The sequence below is a fragment of the Sceloporus undulatus genome, chromosome 4 (assembly GCF_019175285.1).
Source record: "Sceloporus undulatus isolate JIND9_A2432 ecotype Alabama chromosome 4, SceUnd_v1.1, whole genome shotgun sequence".
Taxonomy (NCBI): Eukaryota; Metazoa; Chordata; class Lepidosauria; order Squamata; family Phrynosomatidae; genus Sceloporus; species Sceloporus undulatus.
The window spans coordinates 216,636,403-216,663,800 of record NC_056525.1 but is presented as its reverse complement, the minus strand read 5'-3'; the positions used below and the strand labels follow the sequence as shown (position 1 = coordinate 216,663,800).

Sequence of the window (27,398 nt, the reverse complement as noted above, 5' to 3'; positions counted from 1 at the left end):
ACAGGTAAAAATTGCAATATCAAATACAAAATACAGGATAAAAATTGCAATCCATAAATAAAACTTCAATAAAAACATTTCAGAATAACAGATAAAACCATACATCAAATCCAGGCCAGCTAAATGTGCTCGTAATGCTGTACATATAGGGGGGAGTCATATATCATCAAGGAGCATCGGGGAAGGCTTCCTGAAACAGGAAGGTCTTGAGTCTCTTTTTAAAGAGATCCAGGGAGGTGGCGGAGCGGAGTTCCTCAGGAAGGATGTTCCAGATCCCAGGGGCCGAGATAGAAAAGGCCCTTTGTGAGGTTGATACATATCTCGTTATCGGGATCCTCAAAAGATGGTATCAGGGTTATAGTACTTTCTCAAGTAGGCTCCTAATTTATACGCTCTAGTTACATATAAATTTAGGGATACTTGTGAAACTCTCTCATAATACTCAATATAGTAAACTCCCCATAGATTTGCTTTTAAAAAATGAACAAGAAAGTGTTGGCAGAAATTAATTTTAAAATTTAGAATGTTTATGTCAGGGCCACAGCCGTAAAAACTGCCTTGAAGCTGGTTTATCACTAAATGGGAAGGCAATGGGCATTCTGAAACTGTGCAGAACAATTCAGCACTACATAATCTGCTGAGAAAATGGGCCAGAGCAATGCAGGGAAAGTTAACATACTGGATGGTATTCAAAAATTAATTATTGGAGGTGCAGACAGTGCAACAGAAAATCAAGATATCATGTGCTGTTGATGAGGTGTTAGAAAACAGTGTCAGAGTTGCCACTTCTGCTCATGTCTCTAGAAAGGTCATAATACATTTGTCCTTCCAGAGACCTTCCCCAGAAGAAATATCACATTATAGTATCAAGCATAGCAGTGTGTGTGTGTGTGTGTGTGTGTAGATTCCAAAATTCCATAATCTTATTTTCTCACTGCATCTGTAGGGGGGCAGAGAGGATAGAAATAGCAAAATTATGCAAGTGGTATGTCTTCTTCATGGCAACTCTCTCTCCATGGTAGTAGAACAGTAGGATGTCTGCTCCCAAGTCTTGATTTCAACATGTGGCTAGGGCCACATTCTCCTACTGACCCAGGTACATAGGCAGTGAGATACATTGACTTGTTTATTGTTAAGGAAAATGCAACATGGGATATACAGTGAATGAAATAAAACTTGTATGTGAGAGTCAGGATGACTCAGCAGAAGCAATTAGAAGCCACACAGGTGTAAATGGTAATGCAATTAACAAGTCCTAAATGCCAAGGACAGAAATGTAAAGTGGATAATTGAACACACCTGAGAATTGTTAAAGTGGACAAGGTGAAATGATGAAATCATTAATTATGGGATGAACCAAGAGAACCAATGAGAATGGTTGTACACGCCCACTGGGTGGAAACTGACAAGAGTGGGTGGTATTTTCCAATGACTATAATAATGGCTATGAATCCCAATGTATTTTGTGGGTAGTAGTGAGGAGTTGTATTGGAGAGTTTTGGAGCTGTATATAGTAGAATAAAGTAGATCTTTTATATAAGACTACTGAGTTGTCTGATGTCTTGGGTGAAGATACAAGAGCCAGCTGGATCCTGAAGAAGTGTGAAGACTTCTGTGGAAGCAAGAGTGAGAAGGCTTGGAGAGTTTGTCAGGGTCTTCAGCCTATTCTCTGTAACTCTGCTGCTTTATAGCAAAGCTTTAACCACTGGCCAAAACTGGTCAGTGCCGGTGCGTAACAAGGTGGTGAGTTCGAGCCAGAGGTGAAGAGCTACAACTCCCATCATCCCTGACATTTATACCAAAATCAGACACAAGATTGGTTCAGATATAAAGCCAAACTATGCTTTTGCCATGTCTGAACCAATACCATTCAAACAACCATGATTTTTTTAATGGTAATCAAACTACGACCTGGAACCACATTGTTTGAAATAGAGCCTCCAATACAGCTCCTCTAAGTCAAACACTTCTGGAGTGAACCACTTTCTCCTTCATCTCTTTTTCAAAGGCCGTTTTTCATTACATCATTTCACACAGAGCTGAAAGTTCATTAGGTAACATGTAATATACTCTCCACAGTTATAATTTTAAGAGGAACTAGGGAGAAGTTAAATATTGCAGAGCTAACAGAAACAAAAAATGACCAATTATGAGTCAGCCAATGGAATCCAAGTCCCTTTACTTCTCAGTAACACTAGAAACTAAGGATTTGACCACTAAAAACATTCTATCTTAAACTGAATGAAGTAAAAAAAAGATACAAGGGTACAAATAAATAAACTATGGGGCGGTACAGACAGGCCAAAATAAAGCTGCTTTGGGTCACTTTGGAGGTATGCTGTTTAAATGATGCATGCATTCTAAGAGGCCAGAAGCTGCGCCACAGCCATGTTCCAGTCCTGGAGCATTGTTCTGGTGCAGCTTCTGGCCTCTTAGGATGCATGCATCATTTAAACAGCATACCTCCAAAGTGAGCTGAATCAGCTTTATTTTGGCCTGTCTGTAAGGGCCCTAAGTTAAGGAACTAGATTAATGGAAATTGTAGCCCCAAATGGAAAAGGTTGTAAGAATATTAGAAGATAGATTACCACCATTGAAGCTTAATGTTAGTAATCCAATATTGTTCTGTTTATGAATTTTATCCATTTGTTTAGAAAGGGGATATTTTAATAGGATACAAAACAAAGCATATAGAAGTTAGCAAGATTTTTATTTAATTTTTAGTTAATTCATCTTTAAAGAAAAAAAGCCTTTCTTATTTTAAATCTTCCATTTACCCAGATATCAGCATCTCAGGTCTCCTCAAAGAGATGTTCAGAAAGTGGCGATAAAGCAAGGCAAAGCAAATTGACTCCCTGTCTATGAGATGCTCCTTCCCAGGGATCCCACCTCAACCCTAATATTATCATCCTTTGGGACCTACCTTAGATGTTTCTCTGCTTATAGGCTTTTGATAGGATGTAGCTGGGTGGTTTTAAATAGTACTATCATGTCCATTAATAATCCCTATGATTTGTTATTCTTGGTTTAGTTTTATAATATAAAAATATATTCTTTCATAACTTCTGTATATTTCAGTTGTTGCAAGATACCTTAAGTCTTTTTTTAAAGGAAAGGTATCTAATAAATTCAAGTACAAATAACAAATCTAATAAATAATAGCAATACATTATTCAGCAAAATTACCTGTTTTACATCCACAAACTGCACACATTCTAACCACATACCCAGAAAGTCACGGCCACAGTGAGCACATTTTTGTTTATGGGAAAGTATAGTCTGCACTTCTAGGTTCTTCTTTAGTGCTCTATGTAAATAAACATTTTTGTTATCCAGCTGAGTGAGAATAAATCTTGCTGTAAGCTCCTGTACAATCAAAAAGAATAACCAATAATAATTACAAAAACTTGCAACAAAACCTCAAAACAATGCTTTTAGCTCTCAGTATTTAGCAGGTGATTTTATGAGTATGGTTCCATATTTTAACAAATACTTCTACAGGTGTACCTTGTGGCCCTTTACAATAAAATGCACAACATTTTTACTGAATGTCCTCATGCAAGTGTGAATGTGTCCATACCCCTAAAACCAAGAAATACAGTGATTTGTTTACTTATTTGCAAAATTGCTGTGTACATGGTATTATACTGCACTGCAACAACGATAGTTAATAATAATAATAATAGGTTTTATTTATATACCGCCCAATCACTGGGAATCCGAGCGGTTTACAATAGAGGGGATAACAGATAGTTCCCTGCCCACAGGCTTACAATCTAAAAGACACGACACAAAAGGAGAAGGGAATGGTGAGGGGGGAGGGAATCAGGTCCAGCATTCTTCTCTCCCTCTGAGGCCTGGACCAAGGCAGATGGACCGGAGGGAGGGCTCTTCTTCTTCTTCAGGCTAGCCCCTGATGGAACTGGGCCAGCCTACTCTCTCCCTCAGAGGCCGAACGATGACAGTTAGGGAGGGAGGAGCCTCTGTCTTCAGGCCAGCCCCTGATGGTACTGAGCCAGCCTTCTCTCTCCCTCAGAGGCCGAACGATGACAGTTAAGGAGGGAGGAGCCTCCTTCTTCCAAATTGAGACACAAATGTTATTTTATGTTGTTGTGTGCTTTCAAGTCTGTTCTAGCTTATAGCGACCATGGATTTTTTATATTTTACAATAAATGTTTACAAAAAGAAAACACCTACTGGTATGTTGGCTTAGTACTAGGGAGTTTGTATGTACATTCCCTATAGAACAGCAGACTGTTTTATCAACAGAAATAGAGCCAAAACCTGCACGGGTGGAGAGTTACAGTTTGCCAAATAAAGAGCAAAGATAATTACCACACTACACTCTTATAGTGCTTTATAGTCCAATTTTACTGCTCTGGCTACCTCCTGCTGTATCCTAGGGCTTGTAGTTCAGTGAGGATAAGAGCTCCCTGGCTGAGAACTCTAAATGCCCCTTCCTAACCTGTAAATCCCAGAATGCAACAGGAGGCAGCCAGAGCAGTTAAAGCAGAATAGCAACTCTGTAAGAGTATAGTGCTGTGATCTTGAAATAAGGTGCTAGGGTTTGCAGCGTGCAATACAAAAAGGGATCCTTCACTGTTTCAGTGGGAAAAGATGGATCCTACAAGAGGGGCAATGGATGAATTCTGAGCAATATCAAGATGAGAAAGAAGAAGCTGAAATATGTTTCAGAGGCAGAGAACAAAAAACTTTTTTCTTGGTCATGATCACTTGGAAACTCATCATGGGCATGAGTTATCCTGGTCTTTACTAGCTTTGGGTAGCAAGGTAAAGTCCTCTCTGGGGCTGGATGAACAGGCCACAAGGCCAACAGGCATTTTATGTGGGTATTTAGGGAGGATGTTTTGAGGGGGAAGCACAGAGTTCTGCTTCAGTGCCTACTTAAGACTACTGGATGTGGATTGGGAAGGAGCTGCTGCAGTCACCAGCAACAGGTGTGGCATGTTTGTATTCTTTGGCCAGAGGATGTAGGTAGCTACAAGTTGGTTGCCCTGTTTGAAGAAAAGGTCAAATGAACCAAGGCCCACATATCTACTCTTTAGCATTTTAGGAGCATGAGGTTTTCTTGGACAGAGAAAACCGTCCTAGATGAAGGGCACACAGATGATATCTCTGAGGAGGCAGTCTGTTACCAAACACAAAAGTTAGGCATTTAGATGAATGTAATACACAGAAGTAGAAGAACCAGGAATCATTCTGTGAGTTTGGAGCTACAGAATTTATTCAAAGCTCTCCCCCTTATCAGTGATGACAAGAAGCAGCAACAAGAGCAACAGTGTCAGTGGCCCTGGAAGATTCAGCACATGGGATGGCCCCTGCCAATCCTCACAAAAAACGTTTGTGTGTGTGTGTGTGGGGGGGTTAGTGCTGAGGGGAACAAAAACAGTGGTTTAGCTAGCAGCCTGACAGTATGTCTTAATAGGTGTGTCTCCTCCCTGCAGTAAAAAATCTACGTTATAACAGAGAGAAGGACAAGACTCAACAAACTCACTGACTTTTACCCCTTCCTTTTTGTCCATATGGGAACCTTCAGGATATTGCAAGTGATTATGAGGTTCTGAGTAGGACGGTGAAGGACCTTGATACAAAGGTTCATCTCTCCTTTCAGGACAAGCTAGTAAAGTGTGGACTGGACAATGCTACTGTTAAGTCAATTTGTAATTGGTTGATCGACGGAGCCCAAATGGCTTATCCTCATCCTGAAGAGCAGTGAAAGGGAAAGGTGCCAGCCTACAGATAGCCCTCCCTACCATATGGATTAAGAGCAGAAACAGAAAATGCAAGCCTATGACTAACATCTTTCTCATGTTTGCTTGATGAGGAGACCATTGTGACTTCAAAAGCTTGCAACTTGTAATTGTGCATTTTGGTTGGCCTAATAAAGGTATCATTGGTTGAATGTTATTGGATTTGCTATATGGCCAACACGGCTAACCCTAGATGTTAATATGTTATTTTAACTGTTAATGGTGTCTTTGCACAGTCTGAATACTGTAAAATTGTTACCTCAAATTAATATTTGAATGGCTAACCCTTTTTATAGAATGCCATCTTTGGGTGGAAAAAATTTCGCATTGTTAAAATTCTGGCTGTTTCCAAGATAAATACTTATTTTGTAATTATAGATGGTTTGCTGAGGTCTTTCCAAGATAAATACTTATTTTGTAATTATAGATGGTTTGCTGAGGTCTTTAAAGTTATGTAAATAATCTGTAATCATTATTTTTTGTTTTCTTAATGTTCATCTGTAAACCTGCCTTTGAACTTCCTTCCTTCATTTTTTTCAATAAAAATTTCAAGTGTTTGCTATTTTCTGCTAGTAGTATGGGGCCATCTGTATGTCTTAAACTGCTAATGCTCCTTCCTCCAATTTTCATTTCTACTTCCTCCAAGTCTAATACTGCTTTATGTATAATATGTTCGGCATACAAGCTAAACAGACACAGTGATAAAATGCAGCCTTGCCTGACCCCCTTGCCAAGTGGAAACCATTCTTTTTCTTTGTATTCTGTCCAATGGTAGCCTCTTGTCTTCAGTACAGGTTATGCATCAGGATAATCAAATGTTACAGCACACCCACTTCTTGAAGAGCTATCCAAAGTTTTTCATGATCTATACTATAAAAGGCTTTGCTATAACCTATATAGTTTGGATTCTCCTGAAATCACATATTTGCAATATTATCCCCAGTGATGCTTCCTTTCCTGTACCTGGCATGGTCACCTGGCATTTTTCTGTCCATATGTAGCAAAAGTCTTTGATGTAGAATTTAGATCATAACTTTGCTTGCATGTGAAATTAATGTGGCCTGTGGTTACTGCAACCCCTGCTTTCCCCTTTTATTGGGTACTGGGGTGTATATTGAATAGTTCCATTCCATGCGCCATTGTTTTGTTTTCCATATTTGTTGACAGATTTTAATTATAATTTCAATAGATGTGGGGGTGAATAAGACTGGGCGAAAGGAGTGGCCAGAGGTCACTCAAGCTCCGATTGCTCCAGGATCACAGTGGTCAGACACCATCGTCCTGAAGCTGGCCACTGCCAAAGTCCCAAATGGGCTGCTAGCAGGAGCAGCTTTTTGCAGCTCCTTTTGGGGCTGTTTTTGGGCTGCCTTAAGTGCCCTCAGAGGACATCCAAGTGATTTGGGGGCATGTGTCATTTCAAAGCCACACCCCCAAAGCACCCAGAAGGTGCTTTATTTGTCCCATGTGTTTTGGGCCACAGTCTTTTTAGCTTGAAGCAGCTCTATTGCTATGCCATCTGTTCCTGATTATTTATTTCTCCCAAATGCTCTGAGTGCAGCTTCCACTTGACTTTTAAAAATCATAGGTTCATCTTCAAATGTTTCTCCTCTGAATGAATCTGTCATCTTTCATCTCTTTTACATAGTTCTTCAATATATTGTTTCCATCCTGGTCATATAATTGTTCCCCTGTTGGCTCTACAGCACCCCCACTCTTGATTTAATTTTTCCTTTGATTTCTTGAATCTTGTGGAAGAGGCCTCTTGTTTTTCCTTTTTTATTGTCATTTTTATTTCTCTGCATTGCTTATTACTGTAGTTTTCTTAGTCCTTGCATACAAGCTGCTAAACAGTTGCATTCAGGGTTCTTACCCTATTTCTGTCTCTTTTTACTTTTGCTTCTCATTTCTCCTTAACTGCTTGAAGAGTTTCACCTGACATCCATTGAGGTTTCTCTTTCTTTTTGCGTGCAGATAATGTATTTGGCCATTTTTCCTGACTGTGTCCCTGGTTTTAGTGCAGAATTCTTCTGGTTCCTTGTTAATAGGGCAAATCTATTTTTAACCTTATCTTTAAATTCTATGGGTTGTATTTTGGCTCAGTGTTTGGTTCAGTGTTCTTCTTTAGCTTTACTCTAATTTTTGAATATTAATAGTTCATGGTCTATGCCAAAATCTGCTCCTGGTCTTGTTTTTGAAGAGAACAGACCTTTTCCAACTTTTGCTTCCAATTATGTTGTTTATTTGATTTCTATATTGATCTTTAGGTGATATCCATTTATAAAGTCACCATTTTGCTTGAACAGTGTGTTTCTGATAAGCAAAACGATGGCTTCACAAAATACAATCAGTCATTCAAACAAAAACAAACAGCTTCATTTATATACAGTGGTGCCCCGGGATACGAAATGATCGCGTTACGAAATTTCCAGGGTACGAAAAAGTTAGATTGGAAAAAACTGTTCCGGGTTACGATATTTTTTTCGGGTTACGAAATTTATTTCGGCGCGAAATTCAAACGCAAAGCGCGGCTAGCGGCTTTCCAGCGCTAACGGAAAGCCTTTTCGGGTTGCGAAATTATCGGGTTACGAACAGAACGGCGGAACGAATTAATTTCGTAACCCGAGGTAGCACTGTACTGCTTCTTACCAACACAGCAGTGTCTAAGCGATTTACAACTGTAAGCTAATTCTCCTGCTTCACTTTTTGATCCTAAGCCAAATACTAACCTTAAGAGTCAAAATGTCCTCCTCTTGTATGGCACTGACTGGTTTCTTCTCAAACAATGGATTATCTTCACAGTAAAGTTCTTCAAGCTCAAGGCTTTCTATCTGTTTAAATAGAAATTCTTAGTATAAGAGGAAGAATAATCAATATTTCAAAGATACGTTTACTAATCATCCAAAATATTTGCAGTTATATTTAATTAACATTTATCAAAAAAGAAAAATAGGTTTCACACACACACACACCCTGTATATATAAATACATTAATTTAGATATATTGATGAAATATGATTTTAACAACAGTAAGGGAAGCAAAAACTTTCCAGTCAAGAACCATCTATTCCCAAATTAGACACCATCTTTATTCAGACTAGCTGAGGATGCCTTTATTGTGTGCCCTGTCAATGCCTGAGGATCAAATTGGAAGAATGCACAAAAGGGCATTCTCTGTTGCAGGAGAGACAAATCCCCCCTCCTACTGGATGATTCTTGGCTCCTGGCTCTCATTCTTGATATCTTTTGCTGCCACACAAAATCTTTTTGCCACAGCAAGTCTTTGGGAGCTGATGTTCAACTTTACTCTAATAAACAGTCTGTTTTTTTTCTGTTTCATTCATATATCTTTTTTTTTAAAAAAAAAACAACCTTTGGTATAAGTTGACTTAAGACATTCTGTTGTATCAAAAATATAAGATATGCATGCATTAATAATAATAATACCAACAAAATAACTGTGAAGGCTGCCTAATAATATGGATTGCCAATTCTCCAGCTTTGGCCTGAAATGACAAAGTTCTAATTCCAAGAGAATGACCAATCCTCCTGTCTTGGCTCAATGTCCAACAATTGACCTTGCTCCCCAAAATTTTCCAGAGGCAATATGGGATATGTGACAAGCCACAGCATGGTCTCCCTGTAGCCTGTCATCTCAAAAGACCTAAACAGAGTTGATGCAACTGCATGCTTAAGCAGGAGAAAAACTTTAACTTCTTGACAGATGCTGATGAAGGACCTGCAGACACTAACAGAATAAAAAAAATGAGGAGTAGATGTCTAATTTTAATGATAGGTGCAAAGAAAATGCATTCAAAAATCAGCTTCACAAATTCAACACAGTTACAATAGAATGCATTCTATACTGTCAAGTATTTTCAGCTAAGTAGAAGGAATGAACAGCAGTGGGAACTATGCTAGAAGCATAAAATACAAAGAATTAAAAAACAAAAAAATGGCACATATCTCTCTTTTTTTCACCAAAAGAAATGTATCCTCCAAGAAAATCAAGTGATAATTCCTGAAATAGGCCAGGTTTCCCACAGTATTCTCCATCACGTTGTTACACAAACCAAGACTGTGCAAATAAAATGGCACTGAGAATTAACAGCTGTTCTTCTTACAGTATGTGGGTGGCAATGCCAGAAAAGCAGAATATGGGAAGATTATTGGGGGAGCTGTAAGTGAGACGAACAGAACTCTCCATCTTTTGCTATGTTTTGCAAAATCTGTTGGTAATCTTTCAAGATGCCATGAAGAAACTAGAATGTAACAATGACAGCTCCAAAGAACTGTATGTATCACAGAAGACCTACATTCAAAACTGAAAACAAGGGCAACTTCTATGGAAAATCAGTTCAAGTTATTCTGGATAATGCTTCTCCAGCTGACAACTGAAAATTCATAGAGGAAAACCGAAGTATATTGACACAGTTTGTGAATACCAGAAGACATTGTACAGTGTTGAATGTGTGCACACAATGATATGAAATGGGTTGATTTATAAATTCTCACTCTACACTGTGATAAACATTAGCAAGTGTGATGATGTGCAAGCCACATATTTAATGTACAGTGGTACCCCGGGATACGAATTACCCAGCTTACGAATTTTTCGGGATACGAAAAAATCCCATAGGGATTTATTGTTTCGGCTTACGAAGGTTTTTTCGGGTTACGAAAAAACCCCGGCGTAACCCGAGGGAGCACTGTAATATGGTTCTTTCCAAAGAAATATTATAGGTTGAGTCTCCCTTATCTGGAATTCTGAAATTCAAAATATTCCAGAACCCAAAACCATTTCCACAGGCTGCTGAAATAGTGATACCTTTGCTTTCTAACAGTTTAATGTACACAATGTACATACACTTTGTTTCATGCACAAATTTATTTTTAAAAGGTATACAATTACCTTCAGGTTATGTGTATAAGGTGTATATGAAATCTAAATGAATTTTGTGTTTAGACTTGGGTCCCATCTCCAAGATATCTACTAATGTATATGCAAATACCTGTACAGCTATTTCAAAATCTGAAATATGGAACACCTTTAGCCCCAAGCATTTTGGATAAGGGTAACTCAACCCTTAATTGGATTGGACTATGTCTATGAACAGGCCTGAGTAGTTCTCAGATGCTTAAAAAGACACAAACCTGCTTTCAGAACAGGCAAAGCCAAAACTACTCTGAACAAATTTTGCCATGAAAATTCTGTGATATGGTCTCCCTAGGGTCACCTTAAGTTGTAAATAACTCAAAGGCACACAATAACAACGCTGTTGAATGAAAAACCACTCAAGACTTTATTTTTGCTTCATAGCTTCAAGAAATTCTATTAAACTTTTTATTTATAACTCTCCAATTAAAGAGATGCTTTCTAGTTCCTTCTATAGCAGGTATTATTTCTCTTGCATACTTTCTGGGCTATGACTAAATCCCATTGACAAATGTGTAGAGATCATTTTTATCATGAATTTATTCATGGGGGAACATGATGCACATACCAGTTCTAAGAGGTTTGACATAGTTATACTAAAACAGCATAAAGTTTATTTTGCCATTATGACATTTTCTTAAGTCACCCAGGTTACTGTATGTACTCAAGTATAAGTCAACCTCATATATATAAGTCGAGGTCAGGTTTGGGGGCCAAAATAATGGATTCTGCCATGACCTGTTGATAAGTCAGGGGAAAACTGAGGGGCCATTCAGACTACCTTTTACCTCGGATCAGGAATCGAATTATGCACGTGAAGTTCATATTTGCCCCAAATCTCCCACAAGCAAATCCGAGGCTTCTACACCCATTCCAGGGTAAATGCCTCTTAGCATGGGTCATTTGGAAGCGGAGTAAAAAAATGTATGTTTTGAAAAAAACAGGTTCGGTGAATATGAACTTGCCCTTGATCATGATCGGGGCAAATTCAGGGAAGGGATTTAGGTCAGAGGGAGGGCAGTGGACAGAACATTCCTTCCCCTTCATCGGAGAAGGAGGAGGAGAAAGAAGGAGCTGGAGGAAGGATGCAAAGGGTGATCAGGGGAAACGGAGGAGGAGGAAGAGGCAGGAGCCGAAGGAAGGGTGCCAAAGGGCGATCGGGGGTAATGGAGGAGGAGGAGGCAGGAGCCGAGGGAAGGGTGCCAAAGGGGTAACGGAGCAAGAGGAGAAGGAGGCAGGAGCCAGAGGAAGGCGGGGTGCCTGAGAAAGGGTCAAGGTCAGGGTAGGGCAGAGGGAGGGCACAGAACGGAACAAGCCTCCCTCTTGCACCAGGCAGCTCTTTTTTTATTTTTTAGATATATGACAGTCTATGCGCATAGTTCTACAGGTAGATACATATATAGATAGAATGTATGTCTGCTTGTGGTACTTTCCCTTTCATTTCCTTGCTCCCAGCACACACTTTGCAAAAGACTTTTTTTCTAAATTATTTTTTATATGCAAATGCCACAATGCGAATGTTACAAATGTTTCTCTTTCAATTTGGCAAATTGATACAGAATGCTTTTGCTACATATGTGTATTCTTGGGTGGCAATGAGGGAAAGCAAAGGATGCAGAGATGGTATTCCAAGGTGAGTTATTATTATTGTTGTTGTTGTTGTATGTGTATATGAGGCATTCTGGGGTGGCAAAGCAAGAGGTTGCAGAGATGGCATTCTGGGGTGAGGAATTATTATTATTATTATTATTATTATTATGGGAAGAGGATGCATGGGGGAGGCAAGGGCTTTGGAGGTAGCATTGGGCTGGAAGCAAAGGGGAGGCAGGAGGTTGGAAGGCTACGGAGACCCATGACTTTGGGGGAGTCACACTCTCTCAGCCTCAGGGGAAAGGCAATGGCAAATCTCCTCAGAACCAATCTTGCCAAGAAAACTCCAGGATGGGGTCGTTTTAGGGTTGCCATAATCTGTAGTGACCCAAATACACACAACACACACACACACACCTGGAGGTTTTTAAATTATGCGCACACTCCTGCCTGTTTTTTTTTTTAAAAAAAGGAGGGGAGAAGCACACTTCTGATTGCCCAATGAATGCAGGAAACATCACCTATGACGAAAGTGGAACTGAATTTGATGGACAGCAAAGGAGCCTTCATTTTAAACTGGTTTCTCTGCAGGAGCTACAAGGGCATTCAGGGTTAAAACACCCTGATTGAGGTTGTGGGCACTTGCTTCCAGAGGGATTCGGGGGGGGGGGGACTGAATCTGCCCATTCCATCCAGCAGAAAATGGTCAATATGAATGGGGCCTTAGAAGACAGCAGGCTGGAAAAGAGGCTTCAGGGCAAGTGCATGTCCTTCTTCCTCCTCCTCAGCTTGGCTGGTCCCATGGAAGACAGTCAGGTTGAAGGGGAGGCTTCAGAGTCAACACTCTACCCTTCCTCCTCCTCCTCAGCTTGGCTGTCACTGACTGACCTGGGTATAAGTCAAACCAGTGTTTTTGGATCCATTTTTGTGCACAAATTTCTTGACTTATAGTCGCGTATACATAGTTATCTACCTCTATGGTTATTAGGAAGATCATCTTGTGGTCATGATTATTAAATAAAGCATATGAAGACACGTTATGCCTGTGAACTACTATTTTGCTAACATTATATAAACAGCTACCCAGTGTAAATAAAAGATTCTGTGCAGCTGCTCTATCTGTAAAACAGCTTATAATTTTCCACCAATAAAATCTTGAAATTTTGTAACATTAAATGGTTCATACCTCCAGGGCAAGATGAGTGAGCAGGCAATTATATTCTGGGTCACAGTTTGTAGCAATTGCCATAAAAATATATCAGTTTCTTACAATATTTTTTAAAATATAGTCATGACAGAATCCTTGAGGTGTAATCCAAAAATCTGCTTTACAAGAAACGTCAAAAGATGATTTCACTCTCATAAAATATAGCGAAGAACAGATCAGTAAGTTTGGAACTCTTGAATTCTATAGCTAGCGCAGGTTTCACATAAAAATGGACTACTAGATGGTCAAAAATATGCATTAAAGATACACTTATTAATAATTTAGTCACACTGAAACATTTAAGGCCCACTGGTTTGCATGGGAAAGATTTAAGCATACAGTACATTCTTCCACTGAGATCAATGGTTTTAAAAGTACTTGACTCTAACTGGATCATACCAATCAACCAACAGTTCAAGAGGCCAGGAATCTGCATTTGTGGTATACAGACTGCCAATTGACAACAATCTGCAGTGCATAACAAACAGTACTTTCACTGTGGTAATTTGTGCAACTAAGTGAGGAATTCTCATAAAGAGAATTTGGAAAGAAGCCAAATTAAAAAGAATTACAACTGATATCATTTTTAAAAATAAGTTTTCATTCATACCTGTCTTAACAAATTAAGAAAAAAAGATATCACTATGTATGGTAGTCACTACCCAGTTCAAGGCAGCAATTCTAGATATACTGACCTTTCGATACAATAGAATTAAGTTCAAGACATAATCAGGCACTTTAAAACCTGAGCAAAGTGAGAAGCAGGAAAACTCTAACCCTTCCCCTTGTGTTCTCATTTCTGTCACTCTCTACATGTCTCCTTCTTTGGAGGTTTTTAAACAGAGTCTGGATGACCATCTGTCAAGGGTGCTTTGACTGACAATTCCTGCATGGCAGGGGGTAGGACTGGATGGCTCTTGTGGTTTCTTCCAACTCTATGATTCTATGTGGAGAGCAATGATCTGAAAAGGAAGTCTCCTCTGTGAAGAGAGTCAGGAAAGCTGATTTTTTTTTTAATTTAAAGTGCAACCCCCATATCTGTGATGGATACATTTCCAGAATTACCATGAACAGTTGACTGAAAATCACAGATAATATTGAACCCTGTATTTTGGGCAGAAGTTGACAATAAAGTTGCACTAGAAGACCTCCAGATGCCTAGAAAAACCATATTTTTTTTGACACAGGTAAGTGAAACTGTGGGTAATAGTCCTGTAAATACAGAGGTTGTGCTGCATTTATTTATTTATAGCGCGCCCGCGCCATACACGGGCGCGCCATATGCGGCTTGAGCATACGCACTCAAGTCGCACGGGGCGGAAGGGGTGGCGTGTCCCATTCATTTGAATGGGTGCGCACACCCGTTGCTCCCCGTGCGCTGCCGCGCCGCTGTGCACGAGCCCCATTGTTTCCAATGGGGCTCCAGCATAGGCAGAATTCGCCTTACGCAGTGGGATCCGGAACGGATCCCCCACGTAAGGCGAGGACCAACTGTATTCCAGTTTTGGCACACTGAATCATAGAGTTGAAAGGGGCCACTCAGTCCAACCCTCTGCTCAGATTAACTTCTCCAAAAGGGCAATGCCCCAAACTCTGTCTAACTAGCCCCTGAAATAATTTCCCCCCTAATACTGTACAATTTTAAGTCGAGCAGTAGACAACATAACTGAGACTACCTTTTCACAGTTTAGGTTAGTATTTGGGGCTAAAGAAAATGATAAGTGGCTCACAGTGTTCAGTATGTTAATTTGTTATGTCACTTAAGAATTCTAACACCAGTTTCCAAAACTGAGTCACCATGAGACATCTAGACCACATATCTAAAACTGTGCCTTGAACCTTACAGCCTCTCCATTGGTGATATATTAGTAAATACGAAGCAATCTAGATGGCATAAGGTGCAATCTAGAAACAACCTTTAAGACATTTTCTCTAGTAAAGCTTGATGGTGAAATATAAGATAGGAAAGCCACATTTTATTCCACTGCATGTCAGAAATTATTTTTTCTAAGTTTAATTTCCATTGCAATTTACTACTCATTCTCAGTTCATATGTATGTTTGAACATCCAATTATATAAAATAGACACTATTCCTCACTATGATCTTCAAACAATGTTAATGTCCGAGGCACATCTTCAGAATAATACAGTGCACTCACTAAACAGCAAAGCTGTAATTGATGTAACCATAGCATTGAGGTTCCTTGAAACTTTAGATGTTCCATAGTAATCGGTTTACTTGCATAAAATAAACCCTTTACTCTGTGTAAACCATGGTGTTCCCACAGAAAAATCTTTATCTTATGGGAGCATGATTGGTGAGGGTGAAGGTGCAAGAATTTTAACCCAATGTTTCCAAATGAGAAGGATGTCCCTCAAAAATGGGTTTAAGGCATTGGTAAGGAAAGTAAATGGAAAATATTCAAAGTTTCTAATTTCACTTGGCCATTCCATGATGACCCATGAAATCATTACGGATGATATGAAGCATCTGTTGCTTAGTGGAAAGGGAGATTTGGGATTCCAAGTTCCCACACACACACACACCTCATTAGTTTTGGCCAACTGGACTTTTTTTTTTAGAACATCTGAGGCATCAATGGCCTTCTGAAATAATCTTTTTTAGGTTTTTTTTTTGCCAATTCTTTATTTTATAAATATTTAGGGTTATAGGAATTGTTTGGTAGACATGTATGTCAGGAAAGGATCAGACATTTACCATATATACTTGACTATAAGTTGACCTCACATATAAGTCGAGAGCAGATTTTCGGACCAAAATTATGAATTTTGATATGATCTATGGATAAGTCAAGGGTAAAGCCTAGGGGCATGTAGTGAAGGTTTCACTGAAGACCACATTTTGAGTTTTGTATGCATCCATCTGATAAAAGTCGAATAGTTATGTCTCCAAAGCTACTACAGGTCTTTGGTAAGAGAAATCTTTTTAATCACTGAAAAACCCATACCCATGTCTGTAAAATTATCAAGTCTTAGTTGGCCCTGGACTGAGCTGTAAAAACATAGAAGTTTTGATTTTGAGAAGTTGGTTTTAAAACTGGAATATATCTGAAATATGTCCAATACAATATATAATTCTAATATTGATCTATCTGGCTCCATAATAAAAAGCAAAACATCATCTGCAAAAATGTCGATGGCATGATGACATGGAATGATCTAAATACATTTAATGCTACAATTTGCTTGAATTATTTCAACTAGTTTAACTGCAACAGCAAAAAGTAATGAGGAAAACAGACAGTGCCTCTTGAAAGATGATGAATCATACTTTCATGCCAATAAGCATACTGTTTACATTATGGAACACTTGTCATTTTTCATTCTTTTTTTAATTTACATAATTTGAGTGCATGTAAAATGATAGTTCTAAGAAAGTATTTTAATTCAGAATTTATTTGGTTTAATAACATGCTTGTTTTCATTTTTCATAATTTTTGGAAATTTTCCCCCTAGAGTGTGTATTTTTCAGGCATATATATTAAGGTTTTGCCAATATAATCTAGAGGAAAATGTCTTTGCAGTGTGGATATCAGCCATTTTAAACTTTCAAAGAAAACATGCATGTATAACGTTTTAATATATATACATATCCTTTCAGTCCTTTCATTATGCACAAAATCAGCAGAAAACAGGTTGCTTACTGATAACTGTGGTTCTTCAAGTGGTCATCTGTGCCCTCACACAATAGGGTTTGTGCCTGTGCAGAGGCTTCATTCGGAAAGCTGAAAAGCTGAGCAGATTGTCAGGAAGCCCCACCCACTCCTGTGTACTGAGCTTGCTTAATCCCGTCAATCTAGTCCCACCTTCAGTTCAAGTCTGCCACAAAAAAATTGGCAGGGACCTGACTGATAGGGAGGGTTTGTGTGAGGGCACAGATGACCACTGAAAGAATCACATTTACAGGTAAGCAACCTATTCTTCTTCGTGGTCTCTGTGCCTCACACAATAGGGTGACTAAAAAGCTCACCTGTGGCAGGTGGGAAAGTCACTGCAGAATTGAAGAGAGAACAGTACAGCCAAAGCTGGCATCCCAAAAAGACCTAGAATCAAGCCGGTAATGCCAGACAAATGTGGAATGTTGAGACCACTTCACCACCTTGCAGACATCAGGCAGAGGGACGCCTCTGAGGAAGGCGGCAAATTAGACAAGCCCTGGTTGAGTGTAGGCGCACAGCAACAGGAGGAGGGTATTTGGCAAATTCATAAGCTAGAAAAATGGTCTGGGTAATCCACTTTGAGAACCTTTGAAAAGAAATAGGTTTCCTAGGTACACTATAACAAACAAACAACTTGGTGGTCAACCTGAACTCAGCAGAACGTTGAACATAAAACACAAAAGCACAGAGAACATCAAGTGTGTGCATAATCTTTTCCAGAGGCGTGGAAGTGTCTGGATAAAAAGTGGGTAGCATAGTGTTCTGAGAAAGGTGGAAAGGGGACACCATCTTAGGGAGAAAGGAAATATCTGGCCTGAGGACCACTTTTTTCCTGTGAAAAATTAGGAAGGACTCATGTGAGCAGAATGCTGTCAGCTCGGAAGACTTCCTGGCTGAAGTGATGGCCACGAGAAATGCCACTTTCAGCATAAGCAACCTCAGGGAGGACAACCCCAAGGGTTTAAAGGGCAGCCTGGTAAGGTGTGTAAGCACCAATGAGAGTGACTAGGAAGGAGCCAATGGAGATAGCAGTATAGATGGTGTAGACCCTTTCAAGGTAGGTGAGGTGAAGAGTTTAGCAGACGGCAAACCAGGGGGCTGGTTAGTTACAATAGCTGACAGATACATCCTGAAAGATGAAAAAATCTGTCCTTGATCACGCAGATGGAGCAGGAAGTGAAAGGTAGTAAAGAGTTGGACTGGCGACATGGCTCAGCTCTAGCTTCGGCAAAGGTACAAAAGCTCTTCCACTTTTAAGAGTAAGACCATTTGGTAGACTCCTTCTCTGAAGCAGAGAGGACTCACAAAAAATTGTATGTACAGCGCTGTGTAAATTTACAGTGCTTTATAAATAAAGGTTAATAATAATAATAACAACAACTCTTGCCATTAACGGGACCGGAGGGAAGGCGTAGAGGAAGTGACAGCCCCAATTGAGAAGGAAAGCATCTCCTAGGGAGCCCTTCCCTCAGCCCACTCTGGTGCAGAACATCAGATACTGCATATTCTCCGGAGTAGCAGTGACCAAGATGGGGTGCTGAAATGCCAGCAATGGTACTGATACCATAGGAGCAAAAAAGCCACAGTAGTCTCCTAGGCGGTTGCTGCCATCGAGACCTGAGTGGAGGTCGAAGCGGACATTGAGGCCAAAGAAGTGGTAGGCGGAAGAGATACCTTAGACTTGTACTTCTTCTTAGACTTCTCAGTGTCACAGTCACTCAAGATGCCAGGCCTCTTTTTGGTCTTGTGAGGTTGCTTATCCTTGGAGACAGAAGGAACCTCCTTCAGTAAAGGAGAATGAGCAGCAGATGGCGTAACCTATGACATCGAGGGAGCAGGCTCTAAAGCACTTGACGTCGAGGACTTTGGTGTTGAGGAAGGCACTGCTGATGTTAAGATTTTTGGAGTCAAAAGGGTCAACCTCAAGACCAATATTGATGTTGGAGCCAATGTTTTGGAAATCTTAGGGATCTTTGCGGGTTTGGAAATTGGCACCAAAGCCAAAAGATCAGTCTGAGAAGATGGTTTCTCCTCAAGAGAAAGGAAGTGTTCCCAATAAAAAGCTTTAAACGCTGGGCACTGTTGCAAAGAGTTGTGCTGGTAAAAGAGCAGCAAATATTATGACGATGTGTAACGTGTCTCTCACCCAAACAAAAAAGGCATTTAGAATGTCCATCGGTGAGGGGCACCTTCCTAGTACAAGAAATTCAGAGCTTAAACAAAGAGTTGGAGGCTACAAGAGGCCTTGAAGTGAGGCGCCCAGCCAGGCAAATTACACTAGAAATAATCCTCACTTCAAAGCTCTGCGAGGTCAATGCTCACAATAGAATGAAGAAAAAATTGGGGGGGGGGAACTAACTCTACTGTACACGAAAGAACTCAGCTGGAGAGCAATCCAAAGGGAGTGTTTCTCTTGCGGCGGATGAAAGAGAACTGAAGGTGGGGCTAGATTGGTGGGTTTGGGCAACTTCAGTACACAGGGGTGGATGGGGCTTCCCACCAATCTGCTCAGCTTTTCAGCTTTCCAAATGGAGTCTCTGCGCAGGCACAAAGAGAGAGGCAGAGAGACCACGAAGAACTAAATATATCTCAAATCCAGTGTAGATGGCAGGGTTGAAAGAGGCCTTCTGATAAATAGAACCATATAGGACTCAACTATTAATGATAAACTCGACCAAAAAAAAAAAAAAAAAAAAGTAAAGCAAGTATCAGACACATATAGAATGCAATACTAAATAAATACTAAATGCTATGCCTTGAATTCAGAGCTTGGATGTTCTGAGTTACAAGAAACATAAGGGTGAACAAGACTGCCCCAAAGAGGCAGCTTGAAACCACCCTGAGAGAGCTGGGTTGGGGCCATGGCAATCACACACCGCAGTACCAACATGGTCTTTTGCTGGCCCAAAAAGAAACAGCAAAATGCCACTCCTTTTTGAGTGGGTAAAAAGCTGGCTTTTCCCTCCCTGCCACAGTTTTACGGCGTTCTGGCAGCATGCAACATGTAAACACCATGCTGGCAGAACACCATGAAGCTGAGCCACGTGAGGGCAGCCTGGCGGCTTCCAGGCAGCTTTAGGGCAGCATTGGGGCATGCGTCATGCATACCCCATGCCCCCAAGCCACCAGGAAGCCAGCGTTTCGAGCCAGTCTGTTTCAGCTCATAGTTACCTGCAACACATGCTATTATAAAAAAAAAATAAGGGACTAATGAAGTCACATTGCAAAACCCATGTAACAAGGTACTTTGGGATGTAATAAGAACTATTTTGTTCTTACTTTTCAAACCAAACTTTAAGGGACTTTTAGAGGCATTCTGACAGGATTTTTTTCCAAGTTTTAAGTCATTATCTTATCAATGCTAAGGAGTATACCTTTCAGAAATGGCAGCACAATAGTAATGGGCAACAAAAAAAGATCAGTTTTTCACACTGCATCAAATAACAAGAAATTACTTCTTAATGACCATAACACGTGTCCAAGAGCTATTATGAGTGTACATCTTTCTTTTAAAAAGGGTTTTGTCATGCTAAATTCTTCAGCCACATGTGGGCCAGCATCATGGTGCTCCAGTGGCTGGCATTTACATGTTGTATGCTGCCGGAGCACCGTAAAGCCGCAGTGGGGAGGGAAAAGCCAGGTTTTTACCGGCTCAAAAAGGAGCGGCATTACTGGAATGTACATGACTTATATCATGAGTTTTCCATTTTCAGTTTGAATACTCATACATATCCATCTGCTTTAATGGGTTTTGAAATTTCCTAGTAAATTGTGACCTATTGGATTGGATTTCTGCCATCTACCTGACTGCTATTAATATTAATGGTACAAAAATCTGTTGCTGAAGGCAACTTCTTCAGTTTACTTCTCAATAGAGTGTCTTCATTAGAGAATCTAAGCTATTAAAGAGTGCTATTCACAATACTTTGCAAATTCAGGTAATGCTGGTGTTATAAAATTGGTGTTTCTTACACTGCTGTGTGTATATATGTGCCTTCAAATCACCTATAAACTTTGCCAACTCCATATATTTCATAGGATTGTCTTAAGCAAGGAATATTCACAAGTGGCCATTTGCCATGTCCTTATTCTGAAATATAGGCTACAGCACCTGGTATTTGTTGGTAATCTCCCACCCAAGTACCAACCATGTGTGACCCTGCATGGTTTCAAGATCAGACATATTTAGACCCTATTACTACAGATGACTTAATTATTAATGCAGACATTTGAACATATGTGACCACAAATGTATGTTATCCATGCTGCTCAAGGAAGCACAATTTTACATACAACCCTTATGTTTGCTGTATAATGTATGCACCATACACAATCATTTTATCGTTATAAATAGTGCCTCAGATAAGCTTCAATTTTGCTGCACCAGGCAACAATTATGAACATTGTAGAAAAATGTATAGGAAAATTGTTTTTAGAGTGAAGATTTCTACCTACTTTTTCTGTAACAGACTAAAGGAGAAACATGAAATGACCTTTGTGAAATAATTTAGTGCTGACCTCAAGTGGCCATTGATATCATTGCATGCAGGTATTCAAATATCCTATCCTGCTTTATTTGGCGCGTGTGTTTCACCCCTAAAATATGTCAATTTTAAATGAATATCTACATAAATTGTAGTAGTTCAAGGATGCTTTCACATTGTCTTTTCTTTTGAATTGCTACCCAGAGATTTTTACACTCCTAAACAATGTAGAATGAGGTACAGAAGACTGCAGAGGAAGGGGGAAATTACTCCAAATTAGGCAGAGGTCCTCCCAAGCTGGGACATTTCTCCTCATTCATAACCCCTATGACCCATCCTAATTTTTCAGGAGGACTCTCTTAATCTCTAAAGATGCTTTTCAGGAGTTACAGATGGCTTCAAGAAAAGAGAAGGGTTGCTATACTTTTACATTAATTTCTCTTAAGGTAATTGCTCTTAGGATTCAAGCCTCTGTGGTTTTGTTTAATTGTGTCAATATTTTATGAGCTAAGAAAAATACAGTATCAGCCTGTCTGTGGTACTTATCTGAAGACAAGCAAATTGTTATTAAATTTGGCTTTTCAAGGCCTTTGTGAAGGATTAGCAGTTAACAGGGGTGAAGCAGATGTGGCCAAAGGAGTGGTCATAGACTGCTCCCACCCTGATTGCCCTGGACCACCACAGGACCACGGCAACCAGATGCTACAGTCCCAAGGACACCCGCTGCCACAGTCCTGAAGGGGCTGTGAAAAGGAGTGGTAATAAACCACTCCTTTTGTGGTTGGTTCTGGGCCACATTCAGCGGCCCTGGTGTGCCTTCTGAGCGATCCAGGGGTGTTCTTCATGTCCACACCCCACCCCCACATCAGCCCAACAGCGGCCCTTTGGAGCTGTTTATCTGAGGCCAGAGCCTCTGATTTGCCTCATTGCATCCCTAAATTGTCCCAATACCAGTATCAGTTCCTACGAGAAGATGAAGACTAAAAGGACTGAGAAGAAGTTAGTACCCAGATTCTCTTCATTTCCTGTAATTTAAAGAGTAAAGTATAGTTTTAGATATTAATAGGAAAGTCTAAATAAATCACAACACAAGCATGAGGCTTCACCATGAAGAAAAGGAAGCAAAAATATTCATTCCCAGATTAATAAACCATGATTAAGATTATTATGTTAAAACATACTTTAGACTTACAGTGCTTTAGAACAGAGATGGACAACTTCCCACTATGATTTAGAGGACCATTATGCTCCTGTCCAGCAGAGCTGTTTAGGGTGGTAAGGGAACTGACACAGGTTCCACCTGTGCAGAATCCTTTGCTTAACCCGATAATGGCCTGCTGTGATGCTTTTAACAACTACTTCGCAGATAAAATCTCTCAGATAAGAGCCGACCTGGATGCTGGGATTGTAGCAGAATCGACTGATGAGGTGTCCAGTGAACCCGTTGTTGAGGTTAAACTGGATCGGTTTGAGTTCGTGAGTACCGATGACGTGGACAAGATCCTTGGAAATGTGAAGAAGATGACATGTCCCCTCGATCCCTGCCCATCATGGCTGGCCGTCCAGGGGGGTGATGCTTTGAGGGCATTTCTTAGAGATGTCATCAATGCATCCCTTAGAGAAGGTTGTGTTCTAATTTGCCTAAAGGAGGCGGTTGTTAGACCACTCCTGAAAAAACCTTCCCTGGACCCCCTGGATATGAAGAACTAGAGGACTGTATCCCATCTGCCATTTTTAAGCAAGGTGATCAAGAGGGCTGTTGCCCTTCAACTCCAAGCCATCTTGAATGAAACCAATTATCTAGACCCATTTCAAACCGGCTTCAGGACAGGATATGGGGTGGAGACTGCCATGGTTGCTCTTGCCGACGATCTTCGTCTAGGCATTGACAGAGGAAGCGTGACGCTGTTGGTGCTTCTAGACCTCTCAGCGGCCTTCGATACAATAGATCACGATATCCTCTTGGAACGCCTGAGAGAGTTAGGAATCGGTGGCACTGCACTCCAGTGGTTCCGGTCCTTCCTCTCGGGTAGATTCCAGAGGGTGATGCTCGGGGAGAGTCACTCCTCAAAAACGGAGCTTAAATGTGGCGTCCCTCAAGGTGCCGTACTGTCCCCGATGCTATTCAACATTTATATGAAGCCACTGGGAGAAATCATTCGCAGACATGGGGCAGGGTGTTATCAGTACGCTGATGACACCCAAATATATTTCTCCATGTCCCAATCAGCAGCTATGACAACAGATGGCATTTCTCCCCTCAATCAGTGTCTTGAAGCGGTAATGGGCTGGATGAGGAAAAACAAACTCAAGCTGAATCCAGACAAAATGGAGGTACTTACAGTAGGGGCCCCCAAACCAGATACAGGGTTGCAACCTCCAGTCCTAGATGGGGTCACGCTCTCCACAAAGGACTGTGTTTGCAGTCTGGGGGTGCTCCTAGATCCGTCGCTTCACATGACAAACCAAGTGTATGCAACAATCAGGAGCGCCTGCTATCAGCTCCGGCTGATACGCCAGCTGCACCCTTTCCTGGAAGTAAAGGACCTAGAAACTGTTGTACATTCACTAGTAACCTCACGACTTGATTTCTGTAACGCACTCTACATGGGGCTACCTTGTGCCTAGTCCGGAAACTTCAACTAGAGCAAAATATGGCAGCCAGGCTGGTCGCCGGAAAAACTAGGAGTGACCGAATAACACCCATCTTAAAATCTCTTCACTGGCTGCCTATTGGTTTCCGGGCACAGTACAAGGTGTTGGTTATCACCTTTAAAGCCCTACATGGCTTGGGCCCAACCTATTTGAGGGATCGCCTGCTCCCATATAATCCGCCCCACACCCTCAGGTCCTCTGGGAGGAATCTATTGCAGCCTTTAAAAACCAGACTAACTGCTACCTCCCAGAGGGCCTTCTCTGCAATTGCTCCCAAACTATGGAATGGTCTGCCGGACGAGATCTGTCAAACTGCCAGCTTAGACAGCTTTTAAAAAGTTGTCAAGACGGATCTCTTCCGGCAGGCCTTTCCTGAATAAAAGTGCCCGGCCACAGAATGACTGCCCCCCACATCATGTATTAGCCCACCACTCTGTCCTCTTATTTTTGTGTGTGTGTTTTTAATAGATATTTTAATTGTACATGTTTAATCTTGTTTTAAGGGGGGAATTTGGGACATAATTTTGTAAATGTGGATTTTAATATGTTGTGAGCTGCTTTGATTGTCTTGTAACAGTAAAGCTGGATATAAATAAAAGTTTTATTATTTTATTATTATTATTATTTGCACACATTGCTTTTGTCTTTCATGCAACAGGGCTCTTTTTTCACTTTTTCAAAGCAACCCACAACTTTCCAAATGAGGCAAACCATAGTTTGTCTTTGCAAAATCAGGATCATAAACCAAAAGGAAACACAGTGTGCCACAAACAAAGACCAGAAGAAAGGAATATATCAGAAGGAAAGAAGGAGTGCATTTGCACAGAGCTTCATGGTCTGATATTATGATTGAATATCCCCATATTAATTATAACCTTGAAACATTCTCTGTACTTCACCAAAATGTACCTTAGGATACATACTTAAAAACAATAACCTTATAACAGTCATGGCAAACTATTATATGTAGTTTGTTGTGGCACCAGAGTGACAGAGAAGGCTAAATATCTTACAAAACACAGAATTCCATAGTACCAAGCCATGACAATTAAAGTGGTGTCAAGCTGCATTATTTCGGTGATACAGATGCAGCTCTAGACATCTAAATCAAGCATATTTCTATAACTAATAAAAATATATGCTTTAGAATATACTCACACTTCATATATCTGAAATTCATTTACTACCGGTAAATTCCACAGTTCACAGATTATTCCAATGAAAGGATTTAATACTCATACTTACGCCTGTGGGAAAAATCTTAATGTTGTTTCCTGCTACATCCAGAACTCTAAGCTTCTTCATTTTGGAAAGTCCCTAGTTGAAGATGATAAAGAAATTTTAGTGCTTTAATATAATTGAAGTATATTATTTATGGTGTGATCTTAAGCATGTATACTCAGAAGTAAGCTCTGCTGAGTCTCAAGTAAATATGTACAGGGTTAGAGCTTTACATTCTTAAATGTAAAAAGCGTTGGAAAATAACAGTGATAGAAGGAAAGGTAAAAATTACTTATAAGAGCAGGTATTAATTATTTCCAGAGTGAAACAAATAAGGCACACTGAATGTAAAGTTTGGGGAGGTAACCAAGGCATGTACTTGTCCCGTTTTGATGAATGAGTTTCAAGTTGTTCAACATGATGATGTGGGCAAATTGCTTGGAGAGATGAGGCCAACCACTTGTCTGTTAGACCCATGTCCATTTTAGCTAATTAAAGTTGCCAAAAGAATGGCCAGTTTGGGTGGTGTATGCTGTAAATGCTTCTCTTGGATCTTACTTAGAAAGGGGTGATTAGAGACTGATTGACAGTTACCTAGGGAAGTTGGATCTAACTAATTTTTCCCTTCACCAAAGGTCTTACAATTGTTTCTTCCAGAGAGGTTGGAACATAATCCTCTTTCAAAGGTTGTGGCAACCACAACTTTAGGCTTTCTTGGATGAAACAAATAACCTGGATCCATTCCAATCTGGATTTGTAGTTTTCAACATCAGTTGGAGAATCTTCAACTCAGTTTTTGTTTTGTTTTGTTTTTTTAAAAACTTGCTTGAATTTTTTTTCAAAGAGAAATTTCAGCATGCCCAGTTAATATTTTAAACTTCCCAACTATTAAGAGCTGTGTGTGTTTAAAATACTTTTGTTTATAACAGCAACTTTAACCTCCTCATTTATTTCATGGGTTTTTACAAGTGCTGTGCAAGGCATGTTTCTTAAGAATTCTGAAACTACTCAACTCAATATGCTTTTAACATGTACAGATAAGATCAGAGGAAGCTTGTAAGATACATATTAAATCAATGTTGGAATGAGTACATATGTCAGAGGTTGAAGACTGGCACGTGCATGAGCGGGGCAATATATATACACTATTCAAACTAATTGATGTGGCCTTTAATAGCCAAAACACATTTTCTCTGACTTAACATATATACTATATTTAACATGCACCACTCATATCTTATCTCCACCCACATATTCCAAAATCTATCTATCTTTGATTTTCTATGTCCATCCGATTCAGATAAATGGGCTGTTTTTGGACCTTATCACACACACAATTTTAAACGTTCTGGGGACGAAAAGAGGATGCTCGAGAGCGCGCGCGTGCTGCAGAAAACAGAGTTTATTGCACACAAATACATCCTCCAAGAGGCCCTGTTCCGTCCCCCAGCGCACACCCGTTCACGTCCAGGCCTGATGGGTGTGATTTTTTGCTGATGGAATTAAAGAATCAAACAGAATTGTCCTAAGGCACTAGTTTAAAGGCTAAGTGTTCTTCCAAACATGAGTTTGCTACACTCAAAAGGCTTAGTGCAAATATTCTAGCTTTTTCCATAATAGACTTTTTGAACAAAAAGGAAAGAGTCAGAAAAACAGTGGGAAATATGGGAAGCTTGCAAATTTAAGAAAATGACATCTGAATCTCCCATACTGTTCTGGGGATGAATGAGTGCAGTAAGAGCTTTGTTTGGGGGGGGAAAGTCTACATAACACATTAAAACATTATAATTAATCCACAGAAGATGAGCTCACTGAAGCATTTTTAAAAAATCCCTCGAACAGAACATATGATTGCA

The 27,398-nt window shown here is 40.1% G+C and overlaps 1 protein-coding gene across 2 annotated transcripts in view; it reads right to left on the bottom strand.

Moving 5' to 3' along the window:
• Positions 1-27,398, bottom strand: part of LRRC69 (leucine rich repeat containing 69) — a 38,812-nt gene that overhangs the window by 1,096 nt on the left and 10,318 nt on the right. The window contains exons 5-7 of one of the 2 annotated variants that reach the window (XM_042461604.1): positions 25,567-25,638; positions 8,498-8,599; positions 3,187-3,366 (exon numbers count right to left, since the gene is read on the bottom strand). In XM_042461604.1, coding sequence (XP_042317538.1) covers positions 3,187-3,366; positions 8,498-8,599; positions 25,567-25,638 — 354 coding nt within the window. The remainder of the gene's footprint in view (positions 1-3,186; positions 3,367-8,497; positions 8,600-25,566; positions 25,639-27,398) is intronic. The other variant, XM_042461605.1, reaches the window with a different exon arrangement.